This window comes from Haemorhous mexicanus, chromosome 6 (assembly GCF_027477595.1).
Source record: "Haemorhous mexicanus isolate bHaeMex1 chromosome 6, bHaeMex1.pri, whole genome shotgun sequence".
Taxonomy (NCBI): Eukaryota; Metazoa; Chordata; class Aves; order Passeriformes; family Fringillidae; genus Haemorhous; species Haemorhous mexicanus.
In genome coordinates this window covers 25,727,025-25,748,187 of record NC_082346.1, presented here as the reverse complement: position 1 = coordinate 25,748,187, position 21,163 = coordinate 25,727,025, and the positions used below count along the sequence as shown (strand labels likewise).

Genomic DNA, 21,163 nt, shown 5'->3' with positions numbered 1-21,163 from the left:
AAATTCCAAACTGAGAACGCTCTCGTCTTTTGTATTTTTATTACATTCATTTTCATTACATTTATTCCCTCCCTGGATAAACAAAGAAAGTCACCACACCCTTTGCTCTCTGGATGCTGGAGATCTGCAGTAACATGACTGCAGTAGTTCTCTGATCCTCAGCATCTCACTACAGTGCCTCCCCCCGCCCCAAAACTACCTCATGCTTTATGTTAAATCAAACACCAACACGGGACACACAGCTACAACCTGAAAGGCCTCTACGGATGAATGGCACACACAGCAGTGGCCCTGCAGTCAGGGCACAAGCGTGCAGCGTGAGGAAAGCACTGGACACATGACAGCATGCTCAAAGTAGAGGATGATATTCAGAGAAGCTATACCCAAGTTCATGGCACCTTGGCTCTTCTTATGCTTCTTTCCCATCTGCATTTAATTGTTTGACCCTTGAGGTGAGCTGGCACCTGGCAGCCACTTTGGCTGAGCATCCGAATAGATGAGGAAGCCCGTGAAGGTGATGTACTTGCCGTGGTTGCTGTAGGCACCATAGCCATCATGCTGATGGCTGTAGAGCCAAACGGTGTCCCCGTATTGCAGAGGCAGCATGATGCTCTGGCTCTGCATCTCCCGCCTCTTGGAGTGGTTGTCATCATAGATCATGGCTTGCACCTCGTTGTGGTTCTTCATCAGTTTCACTGACATAGTCTTAAAGGGCATTTTGCCAATGGTGAAGGAGAAATAGTATGCACCAGGTATACGGCACGTGAAAACGCCAGTGGAGGAATTGAAATCTTTTCCAATATTCACGAACTCTGTATCAAATGTGATTGGCTCGTGCTGGGTTTGCTTCTCATCTGTCCCCAGGAGACTTTGTGAGCGGGCAACTGAAAACGCAGAGCGAGGGTCTTGTACCCTCTTTGGCTGGTCAGACAACACGTGTCGCTGTGAAGCTTCAGTCTGCTCTCTGGGAAGTTGATGAATTGTGTGAGGGTGTGGCCCGAGCTCTTGAGAATCAAGAGCATTCTGGAAGAAGGCAGAAGTATCTGGATAGATCAGGTAGCCATTGAAAGTTGTATAGGGCCCCACATTGCTGTAAAGAGCATACTTGGGATCTCCATGTAAACGCAGCCACACTGTGTCCCCGTAGTCAAGCTGCAGCATGGCACTCTGGCTGGCCACCTTGCGTTCCTTGCGGTGATGTTCGTCATACACAATTACCTGCACCTCATTCTTGTTTCTCATCAGCATGACAGACAAGTTTTTCTTTGGGTATTTCCCAACGGTGAAGGAGAAGTAGTAGGCTCCTGGGATCCGGCAGCGGAACAACCCAGTCTTGGGGTCAAAATCATTGCCGATATTCACATACACTTTGTCAAAGGTAATCACCATCTCAGAGCTCCCTTCCATGCTGCTGGTCCTGGCCACAGAGAAAGCAGAGCGAAATTCAGTACTGGTGTCTGCTGAGAAACCATCTGCAGGAAGAAAAATCATGCAGCAAAGGAGGCCAAAGATGATTTGAATGTTCAGTGTCATCATTGTATCTGGAAGAAAAAAGAAGCATATTTTAGCAGGAATAGCATTAATTTACAGCTCACAAATGAGGTGAAATCCAGACCTGAATATTGCTAAGCAAACATGAAGATCAACGTCCAAATATTCAGAAATTTCCAGTGTGTTCTCGGAGCAGTGTATGGGACCACACGGTAGTTCAGATCCCAGCACCACTTTTATATTTTCCTGATGAGAGCTGGACCTTTTTTAACCTGTACTTGTGGAAAGAAAAAGCATCTTCTCCTTTGAAAGCCTGACTATCTTACAGCTTGTCTGCAAAACACCATGTTGCTCACACTGCAGAGGGATCTCAGAGCCTGCTGGGGATTTGCCAGAGCTCCCTTTTGTTGTGCCTTTTTTATTCATAAGACCAAGGATGAAACAAAGCCCTACACAAACCCAGTATTATACAAATGAGACACAGCTGGAGGGCAGGGAGAAGAGGACATATGCTCTAGAGATTCCCATGCTCTAGAGATGCCATTGCCTTGCAGTGCTGTAGCTGTTTCACAGGATGTGGAAGCTGGAAGCCAAGTAAGCTGTTAGATCCCATTATTCCAGCATGAATCGGTGAAAAGTATAAAGAAATATGAAGAAGAAGAAATGTTTAGGGAAGGAAGACAATGGAGAAAATTGCTGAAATAATAAAAAAAAAGAAAGAAAACAAAATGGTAAAGTAAAAGGGAAGTCTCCTTAAGTGTACAATTTCTGAGAGAGAACTGAAATACCAAAAAATGGGGGAACAACTCCCTAAATGGATAATGGACTAGACATAAAAACTTCTTTGACCCCTAAAAAAGTTAGGAGCTAATAGGATTTTCTGCTTTTTTTTTTTTTTTTTTTGGACTGAGGCCAAAAATTATCTATTAATGCTTTCAGGCTGGAAACAAAACTGCCAGTCATTCCAGTGAGAAGCTTCTCTTTCTGTCACCTCTCGGTGCTTATTAAAATATCATTCAGGCTAGGAGGCAACTGCCTGGTTTGCAGTCTGCTCCATCTGTCACCCCAAAACTGGTGCCTTGCCAGCCTGCAAACAATGAATTCACAGACCAGCAGAACAGAAACAAAACATGCAACTCATTGTGGGGGGAGGGTTGAAGACAAATCCTGCATTAAAATGGATAAAGGGGTAAATATTTGAATCATCTGAGATGGCCCAGTAATAGAAGTAAAGCAGACAGAATGCACATAGACTGTGAGGTGACAATGGGATCCTGCTTTTGCAAGATGTGATACCTAGAATCACTCACTGGAAGGAATTCAACTTGAACCCTGCTCTTTCACACTTGAGAATAAAACTGAGATCTGAGGTACAGCTTTAATATATAAGAACCCAAGAATAAATTAGATTCCTAATTACATGAAAATGGCACACTAGCAAAGACTAAAAGAATATCCATCCATGTCCCAATTTTACCTTAGATCACTTCTTTCATAGACATCTGTAGCAGGGCTCTCAGCCTAAGCAGGCTTGTAAGTTTGTCCGTGAAGGGCTGAGCAAGGAAAGTTTGCTGTTCAGTGGAGCAAGGACAGGCTGCTGATCAGTGAAAACACTGAGCAAGGAAAACTGAGTGATAACACTGAGCAAGGAAAACTGAGTGATAACACTGAGCAAGGATAACACTGCTGTTCTTAGTGCTGAAGAATGCTGAGACCAGCTTGACCAAACTCTCACCCCCACCACAAGGACACGCAAGACTGAGGCTCCCTGACTGAGGCTGGGAGCAGCAAGGATGTGCAGGTCCTGATTAGGAAGTCAAAGAGAAGGAACTAAAAAGCTGCCAACACATTTTTCTTTTGCTGAGTAAGCCTGAGAACACATCATCTAAAAAATGCCTGTTTTGAATGCATATTAAAGTCAAACACTTTATACTATAAAAGGCCAGCGTCATTTTTGAACAGCAAAGATTTCTAGCATACCTCCCTAAGGTGTGTGAAGATCCTTCCCTTCAGTGGGGACACTCCTCAAGGTTATTCCTTGAGGGTGAGCAACAGAAATTTTCCCAGTTGTTGGTGTGGTAAGTAACATCAATCTCTGCTTAACAATTATTCTGCTACCTTGAATATAATTGCTTTAATGTAATTGCTTCAAAAACAGTGCACTAAATCAGTAGTAATAGTGATCCATGCTGTGTAGTAAATAATTCTGATTACGTTTTTTTTCCCCTAATCATTATTGCAATAAATTAAAATAAATAATTAATTTTATTTATAGAAATATATCTGGCTTGCCATCCTTAATTTTGCAGAATGAAGTTGTATAATAGCTCATCTATGTAGCTCTTTAGATATAAAACATTGACTAAGTCTGGGGCTAATATTGCTTCCAGCTGTACCTCAGCTCCTCTCTCAGAAAGAATTTAGAAAGTAAGGGAGTCCTTTCTGTACATAGTGGCTTCTGTTTGTGAGGGAAGGGCTTCTCTAATAAATTTTGTCTGAAGCTCCCATTCTGCCTGTGACATCTCAGAATTTTCTTCCATGTCCCTAAATTCAGAATGTTTTTCCTGACCTAGCCTGCTTCTTCAGGCCTCCATGGGCTGCACTGAAGGTTGCTGAGAGAGCTGGGTGATGACAATTTGAGGCCACTCTCTAACATCTTTGAAAGATGATGGAGATCAGAGGAAGTCCCTGGTGACTGGAGATAGGCAAATGTGGCACCCATCTTCAGAAAAGACAAGTGACACTACCTGCAAAACTACAGGGTGGTTGACCAGTTAGCCCCTCACTTTGGTCTCTGGGAAAATCATGGAATGTTATTCTTAGAACAAATTTCTAGCCACAGGGACATGCAATTTAGCCCATTTTGTTTAATTGAGCATAGACTAATCAAACTGACTGCTGTCTTGTGGGAAGAGATCAGTGGATGTCACCTGCATTTTAGCAAGGCTTTTGTTTCAGTCTCCCAGAGCATTCCACTATCCAAATTGTGGTGTTAGATAAGTGGGCTACTAGAAAAGTGAAAAGTTGACTGGATTATCAGGCTTGAGAAGTAGTGTTTAATTTCAGATGTCCTCTTCAATATTATTTATCAATGTCCTGAGAAGCAGAAAGAATGCCCACTGATCAAGATTGCAGATGACATCAAAAAAGATGGTTGACTTGGGTGCACAACTGCTATTCAGAGAGACCCAGGTAGACTGGTGGGATGGACTGAAAAGAAATTCAGTGGCAATAAATGCAAAATATTGCACCTGGATGGACTAACCTGTGTGTGTTGGTACAGACTGGCGACTGACTGGTTAGAAGCCTGTCTGAAAAGGATCTGAAAAGGATCTAGGGCTTCAGGAGAACAGTAATTTGTACCTGAGATAGTGCTGTGCCCTGCAGGTACTCTGGAGTGCAGAACAGAGCACAGCCAGGAACCACAGACTGTGATTATTCCTCTTCAGTTGGCACTTGAGCGACTCCAGAAGAGGGCAGCCAAGACGGCTGAGGTCTGAAGTACCTGCTCAACAAGGAGAGGCTGATGGAACTGGGCTTGTTTAGCATGGAAAAGAGAAAACTTTGGGGGGTTCTAGTAGCAGCCTTCCAGTGCCTTTGGTGGCTCCAGACAGTGCAAGGTACTGCACTGATAAGCATGGTGGAAGAATAACAGACAATGGTCATTAAATCCACAGGGGAAGACTCAGACCAGATATAAGCAAAATAATTCCATGATGAGGCAACTAAGAATGTAACAGTTTGCCCAAAGAGATGATGAGATCTCCATCCTTGGAAGTTTACAAACAAAACTGGATTAAGCTGTGAGCAACCCAGCCTGCACTCAGTGTTGGCCCTGCTTTCAGCAGGAAGTTGGACTAGAGACTTCCTAAGTCATGATTCATGATCCTGTAACTGAATCCCATAGCTACTACTTCTTGCATTTAAAATTCACTCCCTAATAACCCTAGCCATGGCACTTACGTGCAATTAACCAGCTAACAGCAGGTCTAACAGATTATTTTCCATCCAGCAAATTGAAGCATATTCAATGAAACAATTAATCCATACTTAAGTGTCACACATCTGCTTCCATGCTGTCTTTATTTTTCCTTACTTTGTAGTTTGCGTGTTTCTCAGGGCAATGACTGTCTCTCTTCCCATGTCTGTACAGCATTTGGCTACTGCTGCCATTTAAACAATACTAGTAGACCCTAATAGCCCACCAAGAACTTAATCCCAGACTGTCACACTTGTGAGCCCAGTTGCTGGTTCAGCAGTATTATTTTTGCAGCGCTACATCTAGCATGGCAGGCTCATTTCAGCTTCCAGCTTAGAAAACCAAGCCCTAAAGGCAAACTTATAAGGGCTATTAGATGTTCCAGATTCATACTCATTCCATTGTTATTCCAGTGATGACCATGGTGTGGCTGCCTGGAGAAGTAAGTTGACTGTGACATGGCTGCGTGCTCTTGAGACAACAAAAGGGAAAGGACAACAGGAAAGGATTTGGCATTTGCATTTTTAGTGACAGGCCTGCTTCTCTGAAATGATGCCTGTGCCCCAGACCTTGTTCAGCATATCCAGGAGTCAGGGGGGATACTGAAAGCACATCACTGCTGGCCAAAAAGCACAGAAAGACAAAACAGAACAAGTATAATAAAGTGTGTAGTGAATCTAACCTTATAAGCCTTCAAATGACCACTATCCTTGTTTCTGTTTGAAATGTAACTTATTAAATGTTGGGTCTCTCAGTACAGTTGCAAAGACCCTCTGCTGCTGCTGTCCCTTATTTATCAGCTCTTTCCAAAGCAAGTCATTTAAATAAGGCAGTTGATTATGCTGTGCTTCCATTAGCAAGTTGTTTCCTTGACAGCTCCCACTCACCACTTTCAGCACTATTTAGGTTCTTTTAAAAATAATGTGGAAAGTATCTAATAACTGCCTCTCAAATTAAACCAGTCTAAGAATAATTTGCCAATCATTAGAAAGACACATCCTGCTAAAGGGGTTCTACAAACAGAGGCAACTCGTGACAGCTTTTGGACTTGAGTATTGTCATAGTAATTCTGAAAGATAAAGCTGCCAAAATGCCCTGTTCCTCCCCCCAAAACTGTTTATGGTGCCCAAGTCTCTTTTACTGCTATAGTTTTCTTCTGGCAGGGAAGAGATAGCACCAGGGATGTGAAGCTGGATGTGGACACTGTGGCATCAGCCCTGTGTTCATGTTATGATCAAAGTCTTAAAACTGAAGAGTGAGGTGAAAGACCCAGGCTAGAGATGGAAAATGGGTCTTCAGCATGTGGCATCTGTGTTATTCTCATTACATTTACACACAAATCAGGGCCCTTTGTCCCCTACCCTGCCATTCCTTATTGTCCCAACACCACAGAAGCATGGAAGAAGCTAAGCAGAGAGCCAAGGGATAAACTTGGTAGGCTACTGCTTTTACTTTAGGCAGTACAAGCAGGGACAGCAGCCCACAGAGAAGTTAAGAAATAAATTTTGGAATAGGAGGCACAAAACACATGATGCAGCTAAACAGTCCTCAAAGACACTGGCATTAAATTAGTGACCTGAAAAGAAGGGGCTAAAGTGGTACTGACTCATGTAGTAGAACATGAGCTGCAAAACTTTCTTGAAAAGAAAGTCATAATTCACCATTTGCATGACCCAGGAAATTTTAATAGCTTTGAGTTTGCTGGAGGTGATTTTTCTGTCCTGGAACAGAATCAATCCACCAGTGAAAAGACAATTAGTTTTACTCTTCTATTGAGACACATGGATTTACAAAAGGACATTCAACAATAGAAAGGTCACCCCATTTCTACACTTGCAGGACAGACCTACTTGTGAAACCCACAAGGGTTTTCTTTTCATTCCAAAATATTAATTATCCAGATTCCCTAGTCCTACCTTATGCAAGAGTCCTTTAATTTCAGTGGGAGTTTTGCCAGGAATATCACTGAAGAATGAGATATGAAACAAAATTGAAGTGGTAGAATTGGATCAGCTGTTACTAAAAGGTTTTTTAAATCCTGTAAGATGCAAGAGCAAAGCCCTGTTCTCCCTAGCTCTCACCCTAATATTTAAGGACAGCTGCAAACGTTTCAATTATTTGAATCAGTGAAAGCCTGTGTAATGAACATCCTTCTTGGACTATAGTTAGCGAGATTTCTTTTCCCAAGATACCACATACTGTCTGTTCCACTCATCCAACATAGATTAAGAGCATCAGATAATGATGCAAATGCATCAGTTCTTCCAACATCAAAGACAAATTAATTGTAGCACATCCTCAAAAGCAAAATCTGTATAAGAGTACACGAGTAACAAAATCAGCTATTCACTTATGGCTCTGGCCTTTCTCGACTTTGGATGAATGTGGGTTTTTTTTTAACTCTGGCACAATCCTGGGAGGTAAAACATTGTCTGAAGCATTCAGGATGCCTTTTGGAAACTGTATGTCACGTCTTGAATGACAGACATGTATGGCATTAATATAGAATGTTTTCCTGAGTCAAGGGAGAGTCCTTTAACATAATAAACCAGCTTCTGTGTACTCAAAAATCTGTGGAGAGGCAAAAATTATTTTCAAGTGCCTCAACTCCAGCCATACTCAGGAAAAGGAAACAGAGAGACTTTTTTGGTGGAAGCCACTACTGTTACCCTGCATTTCAGAATATGATGAAACCTGCCATTTCAACTGAAGTCCTAACAACTCTGGTTAAACTAAAATGATGTTATGTGAAATGATGTAAATTCACTGACCAAAATGAAAACAGAGTAGTTCTGACATTAAGATTTTTCTTCTTTAACATAATTTAAGAAAATATGTCATACACATTTGAAGTGCCAGGGTGATACACTGCATCTGCCTTTTTGGCTACCATTACATTTTAAAATATATTAATTTAGACAAAATGGTGTTTTAGTAGAGAAGATGGCTGAATAAATCCTAGGGGGGAGCAAGGAGTTATTCCAGCAAACTAATGCTTTAAGATGTAATAATTTTTTATATCCTTTTCTAAATGAACACATTGCACAAGTCCAACTCTCCACCACGTACACACTACTCAAGAAAACAGGACTAAAGCTTCAAAGCAAAGAAACATACTTTAACACTGGCCAGAAGTGGAAGAACAGAAAACACAGCTAGAACATTTGAGTTTAAACTGTAGTTCATAAAATGTGTTGAATACTGTAAAGCTGTTTGTCACACGCAGTTAAACCAGCAGTTCATAAGTAATCATTGAAATTATACTAGCAATAAAGAGTAAAAAAACACTAGCCATTGGTGGGAAGGAGTTCAGTGACAAACAGCTTTTGTGAAAGCAGAGGCCAGAGGCGACTGGAAACCACATCTTGAGAAAACCAAAAGTCTGTTGCTGTGGAGTGTTTATTTAACACTGCTACCTTTAGACATAAAACACTGAGACCATTTCAACATCTGGAATTTTCACATGGATCCCACTACAGTTACAGTAGTGCCAAAGTTAAACCATCTATTTTCTCAGCCCCAAACATAATTTCCTTTTTTAACCTGGTTTATGTGTGCATTTCTTTTTCTTGGTGTGCACAAGAGATGCTGAGACTGTGCAATAAGGTGATATTTCATCTCTCCAAGCAGGATTTATACTGCTGCACCAGGAGGCAGATTACACTGGCATAAATGATTAACAAAGAGTCTGGCCTGGAATACCAGGAGGTATTTTGATAGGCAAAAGAAAGTATCTGACACTTTGGCAGAGAATACCATCAAGATCTCAGTTAAGAGAGTGAGAGAGGAAGGCCCCAAAGGCAGACTGCACGCTGCAATCAAGTTCAAGAGAGAGAGGACTCAGAGAACTCAGAGGATGGAGTAGAGGGCAATTCCCTTGTTCCAGGTGGCTGGGCTAGAAGCCATGTAGGAGGAGGACTTTCCCACAAAAGGCCTGGGTGTTTTTGCCTGTGAAGGTAAAACTGTAAGAAGCAAAAGGACACTGCCAGAACCTGTACCAGCAACAGACCTACTGGGATGACAGACACTTTATGAGAAAGAATGCTGAGTACAAGTAATTCAGGCTATTCCAATGTGAAATTAGTCTTTAAAAATGAGCAAGATTTATTTACAGGGTTTTTATTTTAAACTTCTCACCTGGCTTAAGATACTTAAAATGAATATGATGGATGTGGATATTAAAGATGTTTGTGTGAGTCCAGAGGAGGGTTACAAAGATAACCAGAGAGCTGCAGCACCTCTTCTATGAAGATTGGCTGAGAGAGTTGGACTTGTTCAGTTTAGAGAAGAGAAGGCCTCAGAGTGACCTTACTGCAGCCTTTCAGTACCTAAAGGGCTACAAGAAAGCAGAAGATAGACTTGTCACAAGGGCATGTAGTGATAGGACAGGAGGGAATGGCTTTAAACTGAAAGAGGGTGGGTTTAGATTAGATATTTAGAAAAGGATCTTTCCTGCGAGGGTTGTTAAGCACTGGAACAGGATTCCCAAAGAGTTGTAGATGTCTCATCCCTGGAAGTGCTCAAGGCCAGGCTGTATGGGGCTTGGAGCAACCTGGTCTGGTGGAAGGTGTCCCTGCCCATGATGGTGGTGGGGGGGGGTTGAAACTAAATGATCTTTAAGGTCCCTTCCAACCCAAATGATTCTATGCATTAATATGGTTTTATTTCATCATCTGACAGAACTGGAATGAACAAGCAAGACCCACTTAGTAGCACAGCAGTGCTAAAAGACAAGGTGAAGAGGAAGGCAATGACTATACAAATGAGAGACTCTTAAGAGGCAATGAGGGAGAAAACTTAGAAGTGTTTACCAAATACTTTTCTAGGTTGGAGACAAAAACTGGGAACCTAAGTAAAATGCAGATGGGTTCAGCATCCCAGACTACTGCTGTAATTTTTCTCTTTAAGTAAGAGTTTGTATAGGAAAAAGAGAAATCATTTTCCCCAATAACATAACAAGCATGGGTTCATACAGAAAGAAAAATGCTTGGACAGCCCCACTGATCACAAGCTTATTAAGGCTTTCCTGAAGTGGCAGGATAGTTCAAATCCTTAGGGACATTAAAAAAAAAATCATATCTGCTTTAAACTCAATTGGGTAAACTGAGCTGTGAGTGACAAAGTGGAAACACTATGTATGCAGAATAACACTGGAATTAGTACTCTGGCATCAACGAATTCTAGCCCCTTTATTCTTTCTGTTTTATTGTTACACATCACAGCTTTTTGTAGCAGTTTTTTTACACTACTTCCTTCCAGTGAAGTAAGGTTTAGCTCTCAGTAAAATCTCCCCTCCCTATGCTAACAAATGAAAGTCCAGCAACAGTTCAGAGAACATTAGCAGGTGTTTAGTATAGGTAAATAAACCTACAGGATAGGCAGGTTTTTGACTTTTTTTGAACCACACTTTCCTCTATGGACCTAAGCAACAGTTTGCTTCAGTGCAGCTGAATTAATATTTTCATCCTCCACTCACGCTCACCAGAAGAGGAGGTTCCTGGGCTATTCTCAGAGTTAATGCTGTATTTGTCAATTTTCTTTAAATCTTTAGTTGTAACAAATACTTAGAGACATTAAAGTAAAGGTCATCAAGATGAGAGTAAATATTCCAGTTAAACACAGGCTGTACAGGCTTTCCTTCCTGTTCCCTGTTGCCTTCCACTTTTATTCACATTTCCAGTCATCAGGCAGCACACTATGGCACCATCAGTTGGGCAAAATCTTGCAGTGATTCTTTCATGTTCTTCTCATTTCCTCACTAAGAATGAAAACAACTGTTAACAGCAGGTTTGTGTGTCCAGGAACTAACAGGAACCTGTGGGACCCGAGCCCCACAAAGATGCAGCAAATAGAAAGCAATTGACATTACAGGAATTTTGTGTTACACCTTCCTGTTGAAGACTGTTGTCCTGGAAATTGTTATGATATTACAAGAGATACTGGAACCTGTGGTGTGCTCTCAAGGCTTGTTCATTGTCCTCTCTGTAATGACTTTTTGTCCTCAATTTTCCTTCTGTGAGTTTGTGCTCCTGCACTTTGTATCAGCGATTTTAATTTAATTGCAATGCAAGATCCTAATCAAATAAAAACAAGCTTTAGATTTTTCTTTTCTGTTTTCTTTCGTAGCTGCATAGCCACACCTTCTCTCTCTTTTTCACTTCAGTGGGCAAATAATCATAATTTTTTCCTGGAACTCTGCACCTGCAGAAGTTGTTTTCAAACCCTTCCCCCACTCACTGGAATGTTGTCCTCCAGTCATTTCTCTAAGAGCTGACACATCACCCACCTGAGTGAAAGCTAGAGGGAATATGCTGTTTTTTGCTGGTTAATCATCAAACCTCAAGTTGGGATAAAACTGTGGAGTTCAGCAGTGGTCCCCTATGGGAATTAATGGATAGCTGAGTGCCAGCTGGGATTACATGCCATGACAACAAAAATCATTTTTGTTTCATTGTCATGTCTGAACTCACTGTCTGCTATGAGCTGATTTAGCAGTCCAAAAATTTTCACAAGGTGGGTAAATCTGGTCTCCATCCTGACAACCTGCAGCTAACAGAAAACTGTCAGAAGGATGAGATTAGTTTTACTTTGCTTACAAATCAACTTGTAATGCTATGTTTTATACTGACTACTGTTTTCTGACAGTAGGCTTTGCAAATCTATCTGTAAAACCTCTCAATGTACTGGGGCATTTTCCTACAGGAATGCTGCTTTCCTTGCAAGTTTTTTAGCGTGTCTTGACAGGTAAGTCAGGAAAACATGCTGTCTTTTAACATCAGCCACCACACTCAGCCAAAAACCCACATTCATTTCTTTTCATGCCCTGCTGTTTCATTACTGTAAAGAAACTCAGAGAACACTGAATTGCACTGCAGTGCTGCTCTACACTGTCAACATGTGGCAACATCTCAATTTGGAAATCCACTGAGCTCTAGTTTAGTGAAGAAGGTGATAAAAGGCATTAAGATCCATTTCTCTTTCATCTCTGCTCTGGCACTTTCATTTCTGCCCTTCCTCCTACAGGGTCAGGACACAGATCTGAATGAAAACTCTTGAGTGGGGAAAAAGGGGTGTCAGTCAAAGTCTGTATGTGCTAATATTTTTTCTGGTCCCATTCTCCAGCTGTCCAACTGGATCATAGAACCACAGAATGATATGGATTGCAAGAGAACTAAAAGATCACCTAGTTCCAACCCTTTTCCATGGGCAGGGACACATTCCACTAGACCAGGTTGCTCAGAGTCCTATCCAACCTGGCTTTGAGCACTTCTAAGGATGGACATTCACAACCTCTCTGGGCAAACTGTTCCACTGCTTCATCACCCTCAGAAGAAAGAATTTCTTCCTATATCCATGATAATCCTATTGCTTTTGTGTCTACTCAGTGAATTGGTAGACAGATCAAGAAACAATCATTGAAAGAATAATCACTGCCTGGGATTACCCCCATTTTTGTCACCAGACAGTTGAGACCCCTTGAGACAGAGATTTCCCCTGGTACGGAACAGTTCTTGATGAAGTTCTTGATGAACACTGAAATTCTCCAATACATATAGTGACCTATAGTGACAATTCAAAGCAGCAAAGTAAATCAGCACAGTTAGTAATTGTCATGCTTATTAATACTAACACTTCACAACCAGCAATGTGTAGTTCCCTGTTTTCAGTCTTACCTGCCAAATCCCTTGTGACCAGACCTCTCTGAGAAAGGTCTGTAGACAGCTGGAACCTGAGCTCTTTCAATTTTTTAGCCATTTTACTTGCAGTTATTTCTCAGAAGGCTATAGCTGTTGCAAATGAGACAAGGCTGTGAATTGATATTAGATATCTTCAGGAAAACCACAGTTTCTGATTCCACTTTTAAAACATTTAGTATATTTTGGTCCATTGATTTAATCAGCTTGTCATCTTTTTCAACAAGGAACTGTGAAGTTCCTCCCCAACACCCTGCATAAGTCAAGTTTTCACTTCACAAGTTTTTGAACCTGGACTTTTCTGTGACAATCTGACACCGAGGTGCTGCCGCCTACAAGACAGAATCTATGTCCCTGGATAGAGGGACAGAGAGAAGCATTCCTGAACATGCCCTCAATACAAACCTACCTTTACAAGGTTCTTCCAGTATCTGCTTTCTAGCTTTATATTGCTTCCAGTATTTAAAAAACATCAGTTCTCTCATCATGGCAGCAGAAATGCTTGTGTGACTATTTCAGTAAAACTGTCTGCACTGGGGAGCTGCAGGTAAAAGGCTTTGGCATTGCCCTCAAAAAGCACTTCTGGTCACCTCCGTTCACTCATCAGCTCCTCATTCACAGGGGGAAGTGCTCAGTGCCTGTCAAGTGCTCACAGATTCCAGGCTCATCTCGGTGACCAGCCACGTTCCTCCCAGGCAAAATTGCCTTTGACAGCTTGAAGCTGATGCCTCCGATTTTTCTCATAGGAAAAGAATTTTGTTAAAACACTGAAATAACACCTGCAGCAATGCATTGGCAGGTTTTACCTGACTTTTAGACTCTAGTTGGAAATAAAAGAAAACGAATGATATGGCTGCTCTGAACCTGGCTATGCAGATGTTTAATTTAAAGCAGGCTTGGATATCATTACTTTGCATTAAATACACAGCTCATACTGAAAGAAGGGCCATTTGCAACAGCCTACACAATTTCCTTACAGCCACACTGAGAAATTCCAGTCATGCACCCTAAACCCAAACATTCATATTCAGTTCATATTTCAAGACAGTGCTTCCTCTATTCAAACTCTTTCAGTCCCCTACCTTCCTTGTAGCTACTTCTGTCTAACACCTCTCCTTTTCAAGATAATTATCAACACTTTCCACCAGGAGAAACATTTACCATCTGCAGAACCCCCTCCAGCATGTTCAGTATTTTTCTGCACAGCCTGTCAGATTTCCTCACAAGTTTCCTGGAAAATAACCCCTTCACCTTGTTGTCTCCTCCTAAGAGTAAAAATAGGAATTTTTTTTTTTTTACATTAGCTATATTTGCTTTATCTCCTTCCAGAACCACCTTGTTCCAAAGCTAAATTTCCTTTAGCACTGGATCACAGTAAGCCTCCTTTTGGATACCCTTTCTGTCTCTCAAATAAAGACTGTTCCATACACTCATCTGACAAGTAAAGACAGTAAAAGCAAGGACGGGAAGAGGAATGATGAAATAAACTCAGGCAAAGCAGTATAAGCTGATGTCAAGCACTGCTCAGTCCTTGGGTGGAAGGGATGTGAATTCCCTTTGAAATATCTGGGGCATCAAGTGACTGGCTTTCTAAGCATATAATTATTTTTCCCAAGGTGGTCCAGCAGTAATGGAAGATGGGGGGGAAGGGGAAAATCCATCACAGCTTACATAGTGTCACAGTTTGTGCTCATGTGTCCCAGAGTAAATAAAAAATCAGGGTTTCCATCAATTTATGGATAATTCCAGTGTAATACTATTTAAATTACAAGAGATTATTATGCTAATATGTTCACTGAGCAACAGCTCCATGAAAACAGGCTACTAAAAAGTGCAGCCTAACTCTTCATTTTCTCCTTGTCTTGTCCATTCAACAGAGGTTCTTTCCAGGAGTTGCTTTGCAGCCTTTCAGTCCTAGAGAGTACCTGTTTTCACAGAAAAAATTCCCTATTGCCTGCTTGCTGTAAAAACACTTCCACTGCTCCCAGTACGTCTTTAGCTTCTCTAAGAGCTTTTCTTTTTGTCTGAGTGAAAAGATCTAAAGCCTGAGGAGAGAGAAAAATCCCTCTCCCTTTAGAGGATTAAAATATTATTTGGTTGGACTCAGAATGTGTTCTATTCAGGATCTTATGTGCAGCCCACCACTTCAGCATCCCCAAGTGTTGATCATTGCTCTCTTTTTTCTTTCTACCTGTCTCCTCACAAAGATCCAGGATTTTTCACCATGCACAGGGGACTGTCTGTTCCATTTATATTAAACAATATATGTTAAACCATGAGTACTACAGGACCTAGATTTTCTCTCCTGGGATAAATGCTTAAAAATATAAATCATAGGACTATGATTTATTTTATTCCTTTTCTGAATTCCATTATTTTATTTCATTTTACCTCTAAAAAACATTTTTGCACTACAGCCTTTCATTCAAGGCATAAAACACTAGAAGAGTTTGTATTTTCAGTTCAGATAATTTTACTAACTGCTAATCTTGATTAATTTTTCTTCTTCCATAGCACTGTTTTCAGCATTCATAAACTCAGTCGAGCATTTGCTCCTGGAAAATCAGAATGTTCCATTCCTTCCCCTCTCTTTTAAAAAGAGAGACCTCTTCTAACTGTCTTCTAGAAAGTTCTTACTTTTCTTTCAGGCTCTTTTCAGAAAGAGCTGGTCTATGGTCTTGGTGCTGTGCTACCCCTGGATATCAGACAAACATCAGAACAGGGCCAGCAGACTTCTTTAATTTCATTCACATGAAATGATCATGAAATGATCTACAAATGCTAGAAGAATGGTCTAGAGGAGAACTTAAGACACTGAACAGTCCAAAGTGCTTTCCCCTTATAGGATCACTAGCCTTATTTGATTCTTCACAGATGATTGTCTAACCTGTTCTTAAAATGTCTCCAGAATCTCCCTATATCAAATATCCAACTGTTTTTATTATCCTAGGTTCTAGAAAATTATTCTTGTAGTTTAAAATAATCTTACTTTCTGCTGCTTCTTGCTTTCTGCTCCATCACCAGGAGCCTGAAGAAAAGGTCATTTCCCCCTCTATTTTTTATCTGAAGACTGTTATATTTCCCTGTCAAATTTCTGGTCTAAAAATTACAGTTATTTCAAATCATCTTGCAGGTCACATTTTTCTGACCTGTGATGAGTCCTACCGCCCTCCTCTGGACTCCCTCTGATTGAATTGCACCTGTCTCAGAGTGCAACAACCAACACTTTGCACAGCCCCCAAGCTGAGCCTTTGGCCTCAGAGCAAAAGGATTGCTTCATGTCTTCCAGACTTCCATGTCTTTTACATATCCTAGCAAGATGTTTGCCTTTATTTGCAACAGCGTGACATTGACTCATATTCAGCTTGTGATCTATCATAACATATTCTTTTCTGTGGAGTCATGCAACCTAGTCATTTACTTCTGCCTTGTGCTTATTTAGTTGGTAATTTCTGCCTTATTGTAGTACCTTGTATTTATCCCTACTGAATTTAATTCGGGTCTTTTCCTAGAAGGTCTTCCAATTTATTAGAAAAAATTTGAATTCTAGTATTTTCCTCCTGCATATTTCAAGTGTCACAGTTTTATGTCCCTGGAAAATGTAATATACCCACTCCTTGTATTACCATCCAGGTCCTCTAAGAAAACACTGAATAAAAGCAGGTCCAGATCAACGCAATGCAGCTACTGTGTCAGTGTTAAGCAGCTTGTGGCCTCTCTGAAGGACTGGCACATACTAAAAGCATACATATTATGAGCTCTGAATCTTCTGATATTTAAAGAAGATCTGCCTGTTAAGATAATCATATTTACCCAGTTTATAGCCTGCTATGTTCCATGCCTCACCAAAACAAATATTTGCATTAATGTGCTAACCATAGTCAAGAATCTCAACTTTTACATTAAAAATACCCAAAACCCAAATGAAATCTCTCACTCTTGTTCTACAAATAGCCTTTAATATGTAAACTGAACAGAAGCCAATTCTGTTGGAACCCACTGGGATCCTGACAAAATAATTGGGAAAGATGTGACCATTTCTCCTTATAGATTTAGGGGTATGATAGAAGTGCCCTAATTTATTACATTCACTGTAGTTACAACAGCAGCACACGCTTCAAGGGCAGCACCAAGGCAGCTGGTTGATTTCAATGGGTTGAACATTTCCTTTGCATCTGCTCTTGACCAATGACTGCAGGATCTTTTCCTCGGAGCTGAAACGCCAGCCGTGAGAGTCACAAGCAGGCACATCACAGACAGTGAGCCTTTGTGTGCACTGGAATAAAGATGATCGGGTATTCTTCCTGACAACAGGGGCTTAACTCTCTCGTCTAGCCCTGACTCTTATTCCAGTAGTCATTACCACAGTGCCCCCAAATTCCTTAACCCGATATGGACAGTTTTCCTGGCACCGTGGCTGAGACCCTGGCACAGCAGAAAACATGCAGGGTGCAAATTAACCAGCTGGAGGGTAAAGAGGGAGAAATAAGGCTTTATAAATTTTCCCTGTTTCCCAGTAATCAATTATTAGCCCCTGGAGTAGTCACTTACTGCTTGCTCTGTGATCATATGATTCTAGCAGTGTTACCTCTGCTGGAAACCTCAGACCTTTGATTAGATGCAGCAGGAATTTCTCCTTTGTTCTCTAACCTGTCTGGAGGAAACATGCAACTAGAAAGAAGCTTTATAGGGACAAGAACCCAGAGGCAGACTTGGTATTCACAGACCACCAGCAGCACAGCACTTGTGTAGTACTGACTTATCTCATTTGAACACCACACAAATTTCCTTATCTAGAGAGGGTCAAAGCAAAAGGTACAGAAAAGTTGAGAGGAAAAATGAAGTCCTGACTTTACTTCTGATTGGATTGGAGGGCCAGCGGGATCCATACTAAATTTCTGAGTGCCAAACAAGAAGTAAGAGGCTTTTAATTTCTACTGGGTGAATATCAGAGCCAGTATTTCAAATATTGTAAGATGAAGTATCAAATTGCCAAGCCTTAATGTGTCTTCCAAGACAGTACAAAGAACCTCACCCCTATAGATCAGTCAGTAAACTGTAATGCAGTGAAACATTATTTTCCTAAACTAGGAAGGAGTACCTTGGAGTAGAATGCATGCTTCATACTTTGGTGATTTTAAAAGGTAGCTGCATGGAAGAGTTCAGGAGTAAAACCCACCAAATCCTAACATCTGACCTCAGATGCTGATAACAAAGCCGTAGACTTCAGCATCTCTAAGACTATAGCAATTTAAACCATATTTTTTTCTCTATTCTTTTGCCTGAAAGTCAGTGGAAAGATGAGTATCTCTTGGAGGGAGACATTTCTCAGCTGAAAATATTATATTCTCAGAGGTACTCACCCCCTTAGAAACCTACTGTCACTGCCAGTATCAGTTCATTTCAATGCCTTCTGCCTATACCTAACCATAAGAATGGGTGAAATTCACAATGACAGTGATCACTCAGAGGCTCACTGCCTGTCCATTTTCTGCTAGCACTGGCCTCTTTTTCTTTTGGTCTTTGTATTACAGGGTGCTCTGCACAGAAGGTTCAAACTATCTTGTCTCTTTACACCTTTGACATATCATTTTTCTCTGTGTGCCTGTGTTCATCTGGGTTACTTTACACAAAAGGTTATAGGTTATTTAATACAAGTCTTCCAAGAGCTGGTGATGAACAGGCAGCCTTGCTGCTCTTCTGAAATACACCTTTTATTAAAATGGAGACTATAAAAGCTATCATGCACTACATGACTACAGGTCACAGGATAATCATCCTGTTTTTTCACAAGTATAGCAGCTGCCATTGTGGGCCCAACCAGCCTTCTGTATTTGGAAAACATGAATAGCTCACAGTTTATGAATGGAGAGCACAGCACAATGGATAGATGATTACACAAGTAAAATACAAATAACAACAACATCACAACTAAAACATAAATAACAACAAACAGGGTTCCAAGTTTTGGCGCCAAATCTCAGGTTCCAATGCATTTTATTTCTGCATCTGTTTCTTCACCTACAAACCAGCAAATGTCTATAACACCAACAAACTGTCAGATTTAAACCAATTCTATATCGAAGCCATAGGTTCTCCATTAATGGCAACCAAATGCCCTTTGAAGGCATTGCTTCTTTCAGATGGAAAATACAAAACTCATGTGTAGAGCCTAGTCCATGAGCCATTCAGCACTTTGAATTATAGCTTTTTAGATGGAAACAGAAGGAATTCACTGGGTAATGCTGCTCTATTGGGAATCGTCATTCTTCCCTGACATACCTCCTAGTGCTACAAATTAACCCTTAAAAATGGCCACACAAGGAAACAGCTGCCATACGCCAAGATAGGATTGCAGCCTCACTGGTGTCTTTCAAACTCTTGTTACACATCATGTCCCTGGAGAAGAGAAACTGCAGAAGGTTGCAATAGCATCAGAATGAATAATTGAAACTCTGCTCATTCAGAATGTGCATAAACGGAAGGGTCACAATGCTGCCTTCTAGTCAGCCAGCAGTGCAGAAACTCAACAGTGTCTAATAGAAACATCATCTGGAAATACTGACCTACTTCTCTGGGAGCTTTTACAGAGTGGGTTGAGGAGACGACAGTGGGATGGCCAAGTACACAGCGGATTAAATCGTATTATCTAACAGAAAATCGTACATTACAGACCCAGTTGTATATGCTACTCTTGGAAAAACCCTCGGGACTTTGTTCCACCAAGAAACCAGAGATCCATGCAAGATTAATGCTATTTCCCACCTGAGAAACTGTCCCTGTGGGAATTTGCCAGGATGCTCTTCACAATGGCGAGTCCCTAGGAGGTTTTCCTACCTGGTCTCCATGACAAGTGGGGCCAAAATTTTATACCCTTTCCCACATAAACTCTACAACCATTTAATATTGGGGATGGTAGGTGTGAGGGAGGGTAACTCGGGCATTTCCCGCTATTGTCCAGCCGCTCGGCGGGAACGGAGGGAGTGCAGCCCGCCCGCGCCCTGCCCGCCGCCCCGAGGGCCAGGGGCTGGGACACCGCAGGGTGCCCCGAGCGCAGCCCCCCTTCTCCTGAACCGCGGCGGCCACCCCTTGGGAGCCGCCGGGGCCAGGCCCGCCCGCGGCCCCGCTCCCATCGCCCCTGTCCGAGCGGGGGATCCCATCTCAATGCCCGGCCCTGCAGGTGCAGCCCGGCCCCAGCGGCGGCGGCTCCCCCGGCACGGTACCTGCTGCGCCCCGCGGCGGCGGCTCCGCGGCGGCGGGGTCTGAGCGCGGTGCGGAGCGCGGTGCGGAGCGGGGCCGCGGCGCTGCCTGCGCACTGACAGCTCGGGAGCCGCGGCTGCGGCGGGGGCCGGGGCTGGGAGGGGGGCTCGGGCACCCGGGGCTCCGGCGCCGAATCAGTGACGGGAGGAGGGCCCGGGGGCGGGCGGGAGCGGGGAAGGGGAGGGGGCGGCAGGGCGAGGGGCTCGGAGCCCCCGTCACCGCCGCAGCCCGGGCGGCCTCCGGGAGGCGCCGGCGCCCGCGGGCGCTGCGGGCCGGGAGGGCGTGTGAGCGCCACACGGACAGGGGTGACCGAGCCATGCGGCGCCGTGACACGGCCGGGCCGGGATCCCCGCTGCCTTCCCGGGAGGAGAGGGCGCTGGGGGACGGGAGCCGCGGGATGATGCCCTTCATTCAGCACAGAGGCGGCTGAGCGAGGCGGGCGAGGTCCCCGCGCCGCTCCCCGCCCGGGGTACAGGGCAGCGGAGTGGCCCCGGCCGGACCGCCGTGGAGCGGCAGCGCAGAGCCCTCCAGTCCCGGGCTGAGCCAGCCGGGACGGGGCTCCCACCCCGGCCGTGCTCGGTCAGGCCGATGAGGGAGGGGAAACAGCCTTAGCTAGACCAAAGGATGTGACTGGGGGAAGAGACAGGCTTTTGGCTACCCAAGATCATGTTCATGTCTGACCTTCTGCTCTGGAGATCTCTGTGAGTCCCAAAGCATGTCTATAGACTAGCTGTGTTAT

At 42.8% G+C, this 21,163-nt stretch overlaps 1 protein-coding gene across 1 annotated transcript; it reads right to left on the bottom strand.

Annotated features, from left to right (window-relative positions):
- Nucleotides 1–22: 22 nt before the first annotated feature.
- On the bottom strand, nt 23–20,524 carry C1QTNF4 (C1q and TNF related 4). The gene is made up of 2 exons (XM_059849313.1): nt 20,388–20,524; nt 23–1,541 (listed from the first exon to the last, which is right to left on the bottom strand). The coding sequence occupies exon 2, from the start codon at nt 1,534–1,536 to the stop codon at nt 433–435; it is 1,104 nt and encodes a 367-aa protein (XP_059705296.1). The 5' UTR covers nt 1,537–1,541; nt 20,388–20,524; the 3' UTR covers nt 23–432.
- Nucleotides 20,525–21,163: the final 639 nt, after the last annotated feature.

What these genes read in the sequence shown, in the direction of transcription:
- C1QTNF4 (XM_059849313.1), bottom strand. Translation starts at nt 1,536, where the DNA reads ATGATGACACTGAACATTCAAATCATCTTTGGCCTCCTTTGCTGCATG.